The sequence below is a fragment of the Ambystoma mexicanum genome, chromosome 6p, assembly GCF_040938575.1.
Source record: "Ambystoma mexicanum isolate Mex_15411 chromosome 6p, UKY_AmexF1_1, whole genome shotgun sequence".
NCBI classification, from domain to species: domain Eukaryota; kingdom Metazoa; phylum Chordata; class Amphibia; order Caudata; family Ambystomatidae; genus Ambystoma; species Ambystoma mexicanum.
The window spans coordinates 1,461,926,097-1,461,943,056 of NC_090935.1; the positions used below are offsets into that span (position 1 = coordinate 1,461,926,097).

A 16,960-nucleotide genomic window follows, 5' to 3' on the forward strand; every position below is an offset into this window, starting at 1 on the left:
GTATCAAATAAGTCCATCTGAAAATAGGACACTTTAGAGGGGCTTTTTGTGTGACAGATTGTGTCTTGAAAGAAGGTGTGGATTTGGGTATTTAACTTTTGCTTTGTGTGACCCCGTTCATAAGACAGTACCTCTTTCATAGCTCGTAGCTCATCATACAAGCATTATACCTGAGTAGGGTCTTGTCTGAAACAATGATTAGTCCACTCTGCCATCACTAAGGAAGAGCCTTCTGCTAAAAATGCTCTCCTGTAACAGTGTTGTATTTGTGAGTCTCCAGTGGGCCACAAAGCGTTGGTGGTTGGGGCGGGGGCTCCACAGCATCACAGCTGAAGTGTCGGGGGAGTGTTGACGGGTCCTTATGGGGGCCAAAGGAGAAGGGTCCCCTGGCGGTAAGAAGCCTTCCCCTGAGTATGGGCCTCATCACGAGTTGGGCTGTATTCCCGGCTGTAATACCGCCGACTGTAATAGCCCTAGAACCGACTGGTCCGGTGGTATTACCACCGGATCACGGGTTGGACCGTAACGGTAAATCCCCATTCCTGATTGGGTCCATTGGATCCAATGGGGAATTTCTGGTGCTAATTATGCGGGCTAATACAGCCGGCGGTAATACAGTCGAAAACAGGGGCTTTTCACCTCCAGAGAAAGGCTGGAGGAAAAACAGCCCATTTAGCGCCCAACTCGTGATAGGGCCAGCCCTTAAATGCGGCGGTAATACCGTTGCCACCGCATTTAAGGGTTACAGCCCAACTTGTGATGAGGCCCTATGTCTCCAGGCCAGTTAGAATGCTATCGTCACAGGCCCCAGTGCAGCAGAACAGACTGCCCAGGCTTGCGGCAGGCCCCGAGCTCTTTATTTTAAAAAAGTTGGATTTGATTGCCATGTTTTATCAGATCATCTCAGAAGACTGACTTGGCAATAGGAGCAACTCCGAGACTACACAGCCAAAGCACTATAGTAGCTAGCACTTTAGGCAAACGTAGATTACCATAACCAACCGCTATGTACTATGGACGTACAACAGTGCTGCAAGACGTGCTCAATAGAGTGCATTTTTAATTCTCAACCTGTCTTTTGAATACAGACAACACTGCCATACTCTCTACAATGCAGCGTTTTATCAACACAGTACACTACTTTAATTTTCCCACTTCAACCGCTGCTTTTTCTGTTGCGTCGCTTCCAATAATGTCACCGAGGGCCTGATTCACAGTGTTTTCCTACTGGAGTGCGCCATTATAAAATACTTATGTTAATCAGACCCTATAAATGTGAAGTACAATTGAACGCAGTCTGCTCGTTGAGGCGCAGGTTGCTCCCGCACGGCACAGAGCTGCCATGGGCCCAGGAGCTCGCCCAGAAATCTGCATTATTGCACGCACGAGTAACCCACTCTCCAGAGAGCTTTCAGAAGACTTGGCACTGGAGCCTGCATGCAGAAACTGACACAGCCTCACGTACGGTGTTGCAGCTGTGCAAACTGATATATATGTCCAGCAATTTACAGACATCTCTTTATTGGGGATAATATTGTGACCAATGAAAACAGAAGAGTCCATTATTCACTTAAGAGTTTCTTACTGCATCACTGTAAGACAATTTTAACATTTAAAATTGTGAACATTAATGATGTTCCCATGATGCTCTTTGCTTTTATGCAAATCGCCAGGATTGGGTTATATGAAGAGATACTGTGTTGCAACCTGGTCGGGGGCCACACACGTAGCCCCATCCCCTCCTTCCCACAGCCCCGCCCCTCCAAAGAGGCTGACAGTTCCCCCACTAAATGTTTTCCATTGCTAGCACTGTGTGGCCTATATCCTACATGCATAACAATCCTGCAATTTTACCAGGGTTTTTAATGCTGTGTCTTGGCTGCGAGAAACTGTAAAGGTAATTTAGGCCAACAAAAATAATCTCTTTATAAAAAAGGGTTGTTCCTGTAAAATAAAATGTTTTGCCTTTTTTGTTCCTGTTACTTAGCAAAAGGGCCTGAGGCTGAATGTGAAAAAGAGGTTTTGGAAAGTGAAAGACTGACCTTGGGAGAGAAATTACCCTACGATGGGTATCATTGACGCGCTCGCCGTGCGGGTGTACGTACGTGCGTACGCTCGCCGTGTGGTGGGACGTTTCTTTCTCATTTGCTGGCCACATTTACCACTAGCTCTTGCAACGGTCGAGCAGGCAGGGGAAGATGTATTATTTTACCATAGCGGGACCATCCCCTAATTTGCCCCCTCCTCTATCCCATGCAGAGTCAATAATTACTTTCCCATTCATAATAAGCACAGAGACAATGTATATTTTTGGGAAACAAAAGATCACTTTTATTGCAGTCAAGCAAACAAATTGGGGGCGGTCCCAGCCTCCTTTGACAAAGCAATGTCCCTACAGCACTTTTTAAGAAAGCCCTTTAGATTTGCTGTGTTTGCAACAAGATTTATTGTCCATGGGTGACACTTGACACTACTTCCGCCTCTGGTTAGCAACTGCCGGGCAGTAATAGACCCACGGCCACTGCATACAGTTGACAAAGAGCCTCAACTGTCTGTAAGGAAGTCAGTGCCCGTCGAAACCCGAAGCTGGCTCGAGTGCGGGGACTTCAAAAAAGTGAATTTGGCCCAGCAGCCCCCAGCCTTATAACTGCTCCCCTGAGCCAGTTTTGGCCAGCCCAAAGGAGCACCACTTCCGCCTCCATCAGGAGAGGCATTAGTTACCCCTGGGGGCTCGGCCAGATGGGCAACGCGCTATTCAGGCTGTCCCTCTAGCACCCCTCCAGGGGCTTGCCAGCCTCTTACCATATATTTCTACAGCCTTCAATGGGAACATCCAAATGTGAACGTTTTACGTGACATTTGAAATCTACTTGTTTTCCTTTATCATTACTGGTTTATTTTATTTTTTTACAGCCCTGGGCCAGCATCTGCGTCAACAAATATATTGGACCAATGAAGACTAAAGAATTACTCTGCCCCCTAAATCGCACATTTTTATGTGTGCCGCCAAGGTCAGAGTACCAGTTCCTTTTCTTTTTTTAGTTTTAGTTTGAAAACTCGCTTGTTAATAATTTCCCTTTTTTATAGCACGTATGAAATAACTCGATTGTTTACACTGCTGTACCGAGTTGCACGTCCAGCACACGGTGGAAGTCATGCTACATAGCTAGGGTGACCAGATTTTCAAAACAAAAAACTGGGACGGCCAACAACATAAAAGAGGGACTACCCCATCGCAACCCACCAATTACTGCCCCTCCCCCAACACGCCCCCACAACCACCCCCAACCATATTTTCAGCACTTCTCCTTTCTATAAACTGTATATAATCTCATTTGTGCAGTTTTGTCTGTGAATCGTGGCATGTTAATTCAAAACGAGCGTTAGCTCTAATTGATATTACATGGCTTGCTGTACAATAATTTCCAAGCCAGTCTCTGTGGCACAGTCAGTAAGTGTTCTTTTTTCAAGTTAATTGATTTTTATTGAAAGTTAAATAATTAAGTAGACATTACATACAGCAAGTAGTATGAAAAGTGAAATACATCATAGTAAATATAATTGATGATGCTGTAGTTAACTACATACAATATTAAATATAATAAACCTCATAAAAATATGAAGTAAAACCATAGCATGGTTTGGGACGAACAGGGGAGGACGGACACGACACAGTAAGGGAAGAGTAGGGCGAGGGAAGAGCAATACATGCAATAAAAGGAGCATTTTATGCTAAGTAATCCCTAAAGGCATTCCATTTGTTATGAAACTTAGGTAGAGTTTTTGTTGATAAGGCATACATTTTTTCAATTCCGTGAAAAGAGCAAACAGAGTTCCACTATAAATCATAAGTTAATTTTTGAGCATTTTTCCAATTAGTCACAATGAGATGGAAGGTAAAATATACCAAAAAATTAAATAAATCAGACAAAGTAATATGTGACATATAGGGATTTGCTACAGCTCCAATCATGAAATTACATAATGCGAGAGGTTCCTGAAACGAAAACATTTTTTGTAAGCATTTCCATATATGAGTCCAAAATGTAAAAATAAAATTACAGTTAAAGATTGAATGAATAAAATCTGCGGGAGAAGATTGGCAGGACCAGCGGGTACTTTGACTGGAGTTAGACATTTTGGCAATCCTTTGTGGTGTAAGATATGCTCTATGTAGTATGAAATAGTGCGATTGAGAGAGATTTGCAGCAACGGAAGTGGGAAAGCATTGCAGCCATATCTTAGTCCACATTTCTTCAGTGATTTGTAAGTTCCAATCAGATTCCCACAGGGTATAGAGTTTAGCGGTAGTATCAGTGGGCTGATTGAGAATGGAATAGAATTTGGATGCTTTGGTGGAGTGAGAGTACAAAATTAGTTCTAAATATTTTGAGGGAATTTTATGTGTATAATGAGGAGTAGCTTTAGCAATAAGTTTAGTGAAAATGGAATAGGTTTTAAAATCTGATTCATTTAAATTGTAGTAAGTACAGAGGTCTTGGAACGGTATAGGAGCATTATTCTTAAATAAATGTGAGTCTAGGAAAATTCCGGCTGAGTACCATTTATGTAGAATGCCAAGTTTGGGTTTATGAGAAAAAACTTTGTTAAACCACAAGAAGGCGCTGGAGATATCTTGAATATTATCACATGTTGTAATTAAGGAATTTCATACTTGTTTGAAGGAGTATAGAAGGGGAAGTTTTTTGATTCCAGGCCATGAGGATATTTTGAGAAAGTGAGTAAAGGACAAAGGAGTGATGAGTTTTGATTCCAAAAGAATCCATGAGGGGGTGTTAATAAATTGGGGTTCAGAAGTTAAACATAAGGTAATTTGTCTTAATAAAAAGGATTTCTGGTATTTAAAGAAGTCTGGAAAATTCACTCCCCCGGAAGGTTTACTGGATTTCAACTTATTGAGAGCAATTTTGGCAGATTTATCTTTCCACAGGAATTGAACTAACATTTTGTCTATTTTTTTAAAGAAAGAATTTGGGAGTAGTACTGGCATCATAGAGAGATAATAGAGAATAATGGGCCCAAGAGTCATTTTAATAGTGTCCAGTCTGCCCCACCAAGAGAGGAACAAAGGAGGCGAGTGATTAATGGATGAGTTAATGTTATCAATAATCATATTCTGGGTTAGGTTAAAGGTCGACTCGAGGTTATTAGCGATAGGGATCCCTAGGTATTTAACAGATGAAGTACACCATTTCATTCCAAAAAGAGGTGTGTTTGCTAATGTACATGAATTTGTAAGGGGCAAGATTTCAAATTTGTCATAGTTCAATTTATATCCAGAGACACAAGCAAATTGATCTATACTAGACATAAGTGCTGGGAGGGAAGAGTTGGGATCTGATAAGTAAAATAGAATATCGTCCGCATAAGTAGTGAACTTAAAAGTAAAATCTTTAATCGTGATACCTTTAATGCCATCATTGATGGTAATAATTTGGAGTAAAGGTTCTAAAGCTAAAGCAAAAAGGAGTGCGGACAGTGGACAGCCCTGTCTAGTGCCTCGTGAGATGGGAAAAGCTTTAGTGAAGATGTTATCAATAAAAATCCTGGTTGAGGGAGATTAGTATAGAAGTGACACTAATTTGATAAAGGTAGGGCTGAACCCGTGCCATAAGAGAGATTGAAAAAGAAAAGGCCAAGAAACTCTATCAAAAGCCTTTTCAGCATCTAGAGCAAGGAGGAAAAGAGGATCAGTAGAATCTTGCGCATGTATAAGAGTATTGAAAAGAATTCTTGTATTGGATGAGGCAAGCCTTCCTTTAATGAAACCTGTTTGATTAACGTTAATTAGTTTATGCATAATACCGTCCAGACGGCAGGCAATTATTTTGGCTAAGATTTTGGAATCTGAATTAATTAGTGAGATGGGACGGTAATTTTTAACCAAAGAGGGGTCTTTGTCTGGTTTGGGAAATAAAATAAGAAGTGCTTCTCCAAAAGAGCCTGTGCTATAGCGTGAGGCAAGAAAATGATTGTAGAGTTCGAGAAGTTTAGGAGATAGCAGAGATGAAGAGGAACGATAAAATTCTCTAGGAAAACCATCTGGTCCAGGTGCTTTACCGATTTTAAGATCTAAAATAGCTTTATGTATTTCTTACAATGAAATTGGGTTATCAAGGAATGGAAGATCTATTGGATGTTCGTTGATCTTTTTATTAGAGCTCAGATATTTAAGAATATTGTCGTTGAAAATTGTTTGATCTGCCGAGTAAAGGTGGGAGTAAAACTCAAAAAATGCGTCATTAATTTGTTGCGAATTAGAAACTCTGATATTTTGTTGGTTAACTACCGAAGTTATGACATTTTTTTCCCTTTTAGATATGTGGCTAATAATTTACCCGATTTATTGGATCTGCCATAAAAATTAGCTTTGGATCTTAATAAAGAGGAGCAGACTTTATTTGTACTATATTTGTTGAATCCTATATGTTTTGCAAGAAGGGATTTGAAGGAGTCCTCTGTGGGATTATTCTGTTCTAATGACTTGATGGAGCAAATAAGGTCTTGGGAGAACTTTTCATTTTGTTTTTTTCTTAAAGGATGTATAGCTTATAATGAATCCACGCAATGTGGCCTTAAAGGCATCCCAATTGTTATGTATAGATGTATCAAGGGGATTATTAAGGGTAAATAATTCAGTAATAAAGATATTCATTTGTTGAATAAAATGGGTCATTCAGTAAAAAGGAGTTAAATCTCCATCTGGATGAATGGAAAGGCAAGGGATCTCATTCCAGGACAGTAAACATAGGGGCATGATCAGAAATAATAATGGGGCCAATTTCAGAATGAAGAATTTTGGGTGCAAGAGGGGAGTTAATAAATATATGATCTATTCTTGAAAGTGATTTGTGTGGAGGGGAGAAAAAGCTATATTCTTCTCCTCTGGATGGCAGAAGCGCCAAGTATCAACAAGGGCAAGATCTTCTATAAAATGAAGGAATTGTTTGTGTGATTTTGTATTGATAAATTTGGATGGGGATTTACGGTCAAGGGTAAAATCACAAATTTGGTTGCAATCTCCGCAAATAATGAGACGATCAGAATTTTTGCTGGAAATAGTGTGTTTTAAATAGCTCCAAAATGAGGGGTCAGGAGTATTGGGGCCGTAGATATTAAGAATTGTGACTGCTACCTTGTTGATAATAGAGTCAATAATAGACCATCGTCCCAAGGAATCATGTTGCTGATCAATTAACTGAAAGGACATTTTTTATGTATGAGAATACTAACTCCACCCTTCTTATCAACTGCAGGTGCAAAAAAGGCATGCTTTACCCAAGATTTAATCAATTTATTATTTTCTCCTATCGAATCTAGGTGTGTTTCCTGAATACATGCGATGTCAGGGTTACTTTTCACTAGATGGCTAAGGATTCTTTGTCTTTTAATAGGGTTGTTAAGCCCTTTAACATTCCAAGATATGACTTTAATACTCATAGCTCTAAGGTGTTATGCAGTGATATTTAAAAAATCAAAATAAAGAAAATTGACATATCGAGACCAATGACAAAATGAAATAGAAAGAATAAGGTCGTAATTATTTGAGTCCGTTTGTGTACATTGGTAGTTAGCCTCTCTGATATAACAATATATTTGATATAATACAGATGAGAGCAGGGTATGGAAAACACATGAGGAGAGGTGAAAACCAGAACAAACAAATATTTGATTCTAAAAATGGTAACAATCGTACAAGACAACATAAAGAAATGAGTGATCCTGAATTTGAAATGCAAACCAAACAGGAATCTGTTAGGAGCTGCCGTAGAAGATAGCAAGACGGCACACATTGCATTAAAAAGGCGGGCGGAGTTAAATCTATATGTCTGACAAGATTGGGCTAACTATTGATAAGTAGATGAGAACAACATCTGAGCAAAAATAAACAAGGAGTCAGTAAGTGTTCTGACTAGTACCTGAGAGGTTGGGGGTTCGAGCCAAACCTCCAACTTCAAAATTCTGAAAGTGTTGTAAAAAATAATTACGGTTTTAATTACCGTAGCCCCCCAAACATGCAAACCTCGGACGGGGTTTCAAAAATTAAAAAACTCCCGGGACCCTGGGACGGAGGGTGATTTCCCCGGACTGTCCCAGGAAAACCTGGATGTCTAGCTCTCCACTCCCCCGCCTTGAAAGCAAATGAATCTCCCGCCAAGTCCCTCATACGCCCATTCACTTCTTTGGGCCTCTCGCCCGCCAAAAAGAAAATCGGGTGTTTTCACCCGGCTTGGTGACAAAAAAGGTTGTGAACTATGCGCACGTGGTGCAGGCTTGTCGCGTGAACCGTGTTTCAGTGTCGTAGGTCGTTCTGATAATACTGGTTGCACAGCGCCCCAAACTCTACGTTAGAGATATGATTACGTCTTTATTTCGTTTTATATGTCAGTTACTTAGCAATGGTCGATTTAAAGTCCAACTGAGCAATGAAGGCCCGTAGTTCTTCACTTGTACAAAGGCACATTCTCATCATCTCTGGCCTAAGGCAAGTGTTGGGATAGAAAAAATGATGATCAAAGCCCTATGCTTAAAAAAAAAAAAAAATGTGCCTCTTCACAGGCCAAAGGTGTCAAAATAATGATTCCGCGACTCCCCCCGCAGAGCAAGTTTTTGATATTGTGCATTCTTGGCACAGCAGCTGTCCAAGACCAAAGCTCGGCCGAGACAATGTCTGCCCAGTGGTCAGCCCGAGGCTGCAGCTGCGCTGACATTCCGAACAGGGCGGAGTCTGAAAGGTGGAAGGGCAGGATGTGCGTACGGCACGCAGTGCACGTCAAGTCCAGCCTCACGCGCCAAGCTCATTGGTTAAACAAGGAAAGGGCGCTCAGGCGACCGTATACATCCTCTCCGTGGTTACAACAAATAGCCAATGACAAAATCAGCTGGGGTGTCGGTGTTATGGTGAAAGCATTTTCTCAATGTAGGCACACTTAAGCAGATATATATCTCGAGGGGAAAGCAGGAAGGGTGCGGAGAAGGCGCATGAGGGGTGGATGGATTAATTAGAGATAATGTGGGATTTAATAATTTCGTCCTGCTATTCATGAGTGATGTCCCCCTCAGCCTCTTTAACTCCTACCTTTTACCACAGCACTTTATTGCCCGTCCTGCTGTAAAGAAATTAAAATAAATGAACTAATGCCTTTGTGCACTGGTGGCCCAGGGGAAGCCTTGTTGCCCAGGAAGTGGCAGTGGCCTGCAGGGGGGTTGCCCCAGATTGCTTGGGCAGGGGTCTGAACTGCACGCTTGCTTGGCATGTTGGAGAGTCGTCGCCACCGATCTGCGGCCCAGGGGTCCCGCCAGAGTTTGGCGTGGGGAAAGCGTTGAGATAACATAGTGGCACGGTAAACTGGAGCTCCGGGTTACCCGAGATTTTCTGTACAAGTGGACTCGGTGAAGGGGTCTGCAGGGGCGGGGCTCTCCAATGCAGGGTAACTTTTCTAGGGTAACTGTATCGTCAGATTTGGTCCTCTTGTGCAGTTATTGTGAGTGGTGCTTTTAGTGTGATTGAGAATTAAGTTCTCACTCTGGAGGTGATCCATATGTTACGCAGCTTAGTAGTGGATGCATTAAGGATGGCAGAGATCAACACGCAGCCCCTATTGTCTCTGTGGTTTGGTCATTTGGGTTTGTTTTCAACTCCTCAACCGCCTTCCAAGCTTGTATGTATATTCTATGCACCAACTGCCAATAGCCGCTCGGTTTCACAATGTTTCATCTCTTATTTCTCAAGGCCTGTGTGCCTCACGTCTGCTCATTGGTTTCCCACCTTAATTGTGGTTGCTTCCTTCTGGTTGGCCTTCTAGCACTGTTATTGCGCCATTTTGCTCATCAGGCCTTGTTCCAGGTACAAATCTCCCTTTTTATTTCAAAACTCCCTGTTTCACTGGTCCTTGTTTTTTTGTTCTTATCCTTCCACTTACAAGTGTGTTTTATTTTTCTGTATGGGGAACAAAATCCTTATATGGCAGCTCTTAGCAAATGCGACCGAATCAAACACGCGCAAGACAGAGCAGAAGCAGCATTGCTCCAGGGGCTCTGAATGTGGTTGATGCGGGGCGAAGACGGAGGTTGCATGCCGCGGAGATCCAGTGGTGGGAGTCTGGCTACAAGGCGGCATTTAGACTGGCAGTTCTTGGGAGAGCTTCAGTTCTGGTAGAATGTGGGAAAGCTGCCTCGGACCCGGGTGAAGGGCGGCTCAAGCTTCCATCTGTGTGATGATGCTTCTCCACAGAGCACCACGCGTAGCGTGCGTCTATTTTGAATATGGTTGCTACAGCACTCCTACTTTAGTGGACAGGGTCAGCCTGGTTGGGCGGCGTCTGGAGACCTTGCCTGCTGTGCATGTTGACTGGCTTGGCCTGTGGATGTTCAGGAAGGTTCAGATTTACATGCAGAGCTTGATTGTTTTTTCCTGGGCTGGTAGCCGTTGGAAGCCTTTGAGGGAGAGTGTGGCGCAGGCCCAGCATCGGGAAATGAAGATTAGATTAGACTAGCCGCATTGTGGTGTTTAGTGTCTGCTGCCTACATCTGTGCTCTCGGAGGCCAAGTATACGGATCACAGCAGTCCAGCTGTGGGGGAATTTGGGGCATTGACCTTGGTTTGACAGTTTCAGAAGTATACGAGCTACCACCGTGTCCTCACCTGGGGATGGAGCGGGTGGGTCCTGGTTCTAAAGGCAGAGCTGATGTGTGGGCCACTGTTAATTGGTTGGGTGTTGGCGTAGACCCACACACACCATTACGAGCCGACAAGGAAACTTGGTTATTATCTGGTGTTAACCAGATAAAAAATGCATTTACAAAAATCCAAGAAAGGAATCTTGTGCCCTTGCTTGGTGAACACCTAAATTGGTCTGTCGCACGCTTTGGTTATGGGCCGTCACGGCCACCAAAGCCCCTTTCTCGTGGACTGAACGTCTTTGGTTACCGTAGTAAACTGGGTTAATTATGTTTGTCGGCCAAAGTTTGCTTGTTACTCGCCCGGGGGTCTGCAACCTGTGACTCTACAGATGTTTTGGACTTAAATTTCCATGGTCCCTCGTCCGCGACTTGGATGGGTATAGCAATTTGCAGTTTTAGGCCAAAACAGCTGGAAAGCTAAATGTTGCAGACCCCTTACTCGAACCGTACTTGAGGTCCAAGCGCCCATTTAGTTCTACTGTTCCATGCTTTTACAAACACCAAAGCATCACTTTTCATGACTTGGTCTCTCTCTCTTGTAACTATTTTTCCTATTGTCATATAAATAAAGCATCTTAAAGGATGCTATTTGCTTAAGAAGGGTCCTTGGCCTTCGGACATTGCACGGCTGCCTCATTTACTATGCGTTTTAGCTCACTGAATCATGTATAATGTGCAGATACTTTCTAGCGCGTCCTGATATTGTGCATGTGGTTTCCCCCTTTGCAGGAAGTATGCTGGCGGAAGGCACCACAGCGAGCGGTTTGTCGCTGCGGAGGGGTTTGGATAAAGGCGGCGACTCCATGGACCATTGTTCGCATCTGCTGGCCCATCACATAGTGACACTCTACCTTGTGAACTTGGACAGATGAGAGGCACTGGGAGGCTCATGACGCAGAGTGCCGGGAGGACACGTGGACAGCGTCGTAACCCACCCGGAGCCTCGGGACTGGGATCCTCCATGGAGGAGATGCTGGAGCTGGACACTTGCGGCTTCTCAGGGACAATGCTTGCCATGCACTTCCAAGCCATAGGGCTCCATTGATTGCAGCCGTGGCACTCGTTATCGAGTGCAGGTGAAGATCCTTGGTGACTGGGGTCCACAATGTCTATACAGGTGGCAGTATTTAGAGGTCTCCGGTTTCAGCTGGGTTAAATGTGAGTGGTGGAAGGCCCAAATGTTTTCGTAAAGCGTATACAATACAAACAAAACTGTACGGGCACTTTTATTTTTATATTGTATAAATCTGACAATTTTGCATTCATATCATGTAAAGCTTCTAGTATCAGTTACCAGGTGGTGAGGACGTTTGCATGCAGACCACGCACTCTATGACCACGGCAAAAGTTTCCTTATTTTGAGATGCACTGGCATAGTTCATGACGCGTTGGAAGGCGGCCCATTGTGCATCAATCATTGCAATCATTCCATGGCTTGGTACGTCTACATGCCCAGTGGCTGAAGGCTGTTCATCGTAGTCCATACGGGGACAAGCCATGCCCCTCGGGCGCACATGCCAGTCTTGCGTCTCGAGAACGGGCACAGTTCCGGTTGCTTCGCTTCTCAATGTATCCAAAGGGACTCGTCCTGAAGATTTCGCTATTGTGCTAATAAGGAGGGGTGTTGCACAGGTGGTGATGCCCCACTTAATTCAGGAGGCTGATACACAGGTGATGGTGACACCCTTAAATCAGCTTACTTTGTGGCTGAAGGAAAGGTCGTCACAAACCTATATGGATCCCTGCTAGACAAAAAGGTTTGCAATTCCAGAACATGTTGGGCAGGTGTATGCGCAGAGAGGCCGAGGAGGTAAGTGTACAATGCTAAGCTTATCTTCCATGAGGCATGTCAAGGCATAACGTATCTGCTGGGCTGGTGAAGAGTCAAGAGTCTAAAAGTTGAACTTCATGTCTCGACCAAAATGTTTTGATTTGAAATGCTAGAGCAAAGCTTCTACTAAATTGGCTCCTCCAGACATCATGGGGTATGCTGCACCTCCCCGGTGCATTCGTGCCCAGGCTGGGTACAGTGCCCCCTGCAGCAGAGCGTCTACCTGCACTATACATCCTCTTCTCGTGATCACTATAGACCGGCATGGGTTGTCTACCGCCAGGTCATTTCAGGAGCCAGTAGTAGTGGAAGGTACTGGGGCAACTGGTTGCAACTGATAATCCTGCCAAATTCCAAGTTCTGTACCTCCATGCTGGCGCCCTTAAAGCTGGGCAGAGGAGAGCGCAGAATAAGGATTGGCTTTAGAGCTGGCTTTTAAAAGACCTTCTTTGGGAAATGAATGCTGCGCTCTTTTTGGTTAGAAGACTGACCTTGTGACTCTCAAATGCCAATATGAGGTAATTTCAAAATGGAGTCAAGAAGGACATGCTATTGGTGTGATGCGTAAGCAGTGGACGTGCAAGCGGTGGAGGCCTTTGCGCACCTTCTGGCTCTGCAATGGGCCTACTTGGGTCATCCAAGAGTTGTCTAGCAGTTGCTAGTAATTCAGCAGACTGTCCATTCCACTGGTGACCCTGTGTGCTGCGACCTGTCCAGAGTAGGATGTTCTGCACAATTCACTGACTAGAAATGCAGCTTCAATATCACTATCCTGCTTTCTGGACATTTGGGGATTCCGGAATTGCAGAGTTTGTGTCCATTTTGCAGGGGTCTTCAACCTTTGGCTCTCCAGGTGTTTTGGACCACAACCCCTATCGACCCTAGCCAACATAGTCAATGGTGGGGGGGTCATGGGAGTTGTAGTACACAGCATAGGGCGAGCAGCAGGTTACAGACTGGCAGTTTAGGGGGGGAAGGTTGTTCACTATATTGTTTCTCAGGATCAGACTCCAAAAGTAACGGCTTCACACCAAAAATGGGGCCTTCTAAGATAAGTTATGCCATTGAGGTGTTGCACGGCTTGTGCATAGCAAACTATGTTCACTGTTGGCTTCCACAATCATTTTGGTGCATGCTTTAGAAAGCCTACAATATGTATTTTTGGTTTTGAACTTTTGTCAAAACTACTCAGACCGTCATTTCACATTGAAATGCAGATCTCTGCTCAATTGTCTCTTGCAGCTCCTGGCACAAAAAACGTATTTGTAACGCTGTTTTGTGAAAGCAGGCCACTTAAGGGTTGCACGGGGGTTTGTGTGCCAGTCTGCAAAACCAGGGCACGCTCAGAAAGAGTTGGAAATTAGATCCCCGACATTAGAGGCTACCACGATGGTCCTAAATATATGCAAACCCTTCACAAGTTCCTCAACACACTCGGGCGCATCAAGGAAGACGTGGCAATGGCACTGTGCTAGCATGCAACCTCGCCTGCCAAGCCGAATTCTCGGGAGCGTGATCGTGTCACTATGTCTACTCAGTGGCGTCGCTAGGCGGGCCCTGGGGGGGGGGGGCAGTGCCCCCCATCCTCTGAAATCTCTGAAATCCTGTGCCCCCCCCCGCCCTACCTAAGGCGAGCAGTCACTGTGTTCTCTGGTCGTGGTGTTATTATTTGTGACACTCACTGAGGCAACTGTCTACAGACCACACGGCAATACTCCTTTTGTCTCAAAGTGAGCAGTGATCGAGCAGCTTGCATCCCCTCCCATCAGAATGTAGCTCAAGAAACTGCTAATGATGGGCCATTAGTCACTTAATGGTTTTGTGCCTGCATTCTGATGGGAGGGGAGTGGGTGCAATGGGGTGTGGGTAGTTGGTGTGCACAAAAGCCTCTCTGCAGGAGTGTTTGTGACGTCACACATTACCTTTCATAGTTGCCCCCCCACTTTTGTCTTTGGCCCCCTCTGTGCCCCCCCCCCCCCTAAATTTGATTCCTGGCGATGCCACTGTGTCTACTGCTGCATGAAATATGCGCGAAGACTAGAACGGAAGAATTGGTTTTTCGCAGGAAATGTTTTCGTTGAGCAAAAAGCTGAGCTAACAACCACCGCAAACATGGCGACCCCTAAAATGACAGACCTACAGATCCCGGTGTGAGGTTATTGGCTGTCGTAAACTGCGCCCAGTCCCCTTTGCTCGCAGGCTGTCTGACCGCGCCGTGTTCACACCCGCATATCCTTCGGCATCGTCACCTGCTTGTGCAGGCCGCATGCGCTGGCCCCCGGGGCGAGGCATTCAAGGGCTGCAGGGAGAATCCCTGCGTTCTATGCAATAGTCTTGACGTCTGTATCCTTAGTGAGCCAAGGTTATTAGGCACATCATGCATATACACCAATGCTGTGCACAGCACAGACATCAATGTCTTAAAAAGCTCAATGCATTTGAATAGTGTAAGTGGAAAAATGGTAGTTTACTTTAATAATTTGTCTAAATACCTTCTCTGATACTTTGCACCTGTAAGATTGAACCTAAAATTATTTGCAGGTTGTCCTCTTAAAAAAAAGAGCCCCATTACGTCGCCTTTGCATTTGTTTGCTCTGCTGGTATTTAGGGAGTAAGAAAAGCTGACACCCAGTCTACATCCAACTGCTCTCTGCTTAGGGCACAGTTTTATGCATGCCAATATGTGTCAGTCTTTCTATTCGGGAGCTGGTGGTCCAGTTCTGCCTTTTCTTTGCATATTGGAATGTCGTTCCATTCCCCCACCTCCTCCAATATAAATCCAGGCTAAAAGCTCTAGCATGCAAAGTAAAAACCAGGACTGGACTACCATCTCCTGGGTGGAATGGGTCCATTTGGCATGTTATGCATTTATTACTCAGCACTGGTGCAAATCAAAATGGTCTTGTGCACATTGAGGGAGGACCTTGCACGTGAAGGAACTATGTACAGGCCTGGCTTTACTTTTGTATGGAAGGATGCTGGGCCGCACGTGCATTGCGAAGCCGACGCCATCCAGAAGCGTACCGTGCACACACACATGCCTGGGATGCACTGCTCCACATATCTGCTTCATTCAACCGAAATTGCTCCATTTCCTGTCTGATTACAAAAATAAATTATTAATGCAAAGTTGCAACAGTGGTCACTGGTGTTTTGGAAAGGTTTTTCAATGTTGGTCCGCACCTCTTTGCTTGTAAAGGCAAAGCATTTCTTCAATATGAGTTGGGGTCTTGTCAAGATTTCTGAAAAAACTATAATAAAACATATTAAGTTATTTAAAACTAGTGTGTTGTCTCTTTCCTATAAATCGTTGAATAAATACGTGTTCCTCCTAGGAAGTGACTCTTGACTAGACTGTGCTTTCTTGCATAACCAACCAACCACAAATGGACATCTGGAGATTTGGTTCCCTTTTTCTGATGAACATTAGTCTGATCCACTATGAATGATGGCTCTTGCTGCGCCCCTACTACCACAAGCTTGCAGCCTTCATCTAAGCCCATGGCACCTTCCCAGTTCTCTCAAAAACGAACCTTTTTGGGATTTTCCTTTCCTCCAACAGAACACAAACTGCTTTACCTCCGACATTGGCACAATGCATCACTATCCGGACAAGCCTTGGCATCCTAATGCCAGCACGGAGATGAGTGCAGTATAAATTCATAACATACTCTATAGATCTAGGACCACATTTCTTGTGCACAGTTTGAGACATTGGTACTAAACATTTCTAACTAGCACAAAACGCAAGAAACACACCAGTGCACATGGAGTTGGGGTTATTTGCGGCTGCTCTTTTCTGAAGGGAACGGATGCACCTCCCAAAGTGAAATTCACACGGCTGTGCTCCAGCACTCAAACCAACATTCTAATATTTGACTGAAGATAGAGTACAAAAAGGGTACTCAACACTCCTCTCTTCCATCATTTCAACACTGTTCACCTGAAGCAAAGTTGGGAGCTTGTCTGTTGTCGCTTTCCTTTTTAATTGAACGGATTTGTGAGTACGAGCCAACTGAGACTGATGTTTCCTTGAAGATAGTGTAGTGAAATCAACATTAAAGTAAGCAAAAGACCCTAGGGTGTCGCTCCTTCTGGCACCTCCCACCGCTGATTCTATACTAGGATTAGAACCCCCGTATTTTACAACACATCAAGGATTCCCTGTTCATTGAATGACACAGGAAGATGTTCACACTGGGATAGTAGCAGAGTTGACACCACACACAACGGGAAGACCCAGGGAGGATCCAGGGGTGGGGTAAATCAACAAAATGGACTGGTCTTACTCAGGGAGGCCTTACCCTGTCTTGCTCAATGAAAAGCTATCTGGAATTTAGAAAGCCGTTTGTGTGCTCACGCGCCTACTATATCATTCCATTGAATTCTCGAAGTAGTATTTGATAAAAACGTTTATGGTCACAA

The 16,960-nt window shown here is 44.2% G+C and overlaps 1 protein-coding gene across 5 annotated transcripts in view; it reads left to right on the forward strand.

The window, feature by feature from the left end:
* MFHAS1 (multifunctional ROCO family signaling regulator 1) overlaps positions 1-16,960 on the forward strand; it is a 666,381-nt gene that overhangs the window by 324,501 nt on the left and 324,920 nt on the right. Inside the window, exon 3 of one of the 5 annotated variants that reach the window (XM_069626265.1) lies at positions 11,434-15,816. The exons of the other annotated variants lie outside the window; for them this stretch is intronic. Within the exon in view, the coding sequence (XP_069482366.1) occupies positions 11,434-11,494 (61 nt within the window). The 3' untranslated portion in view covers positions 11,495-15,816. Of the gene's footprint in view, positions 1-11,433; positions 15,817-16,960 lie in introns of those variants that run through there. 5 annotated transcript variants of the gene reach the window in all.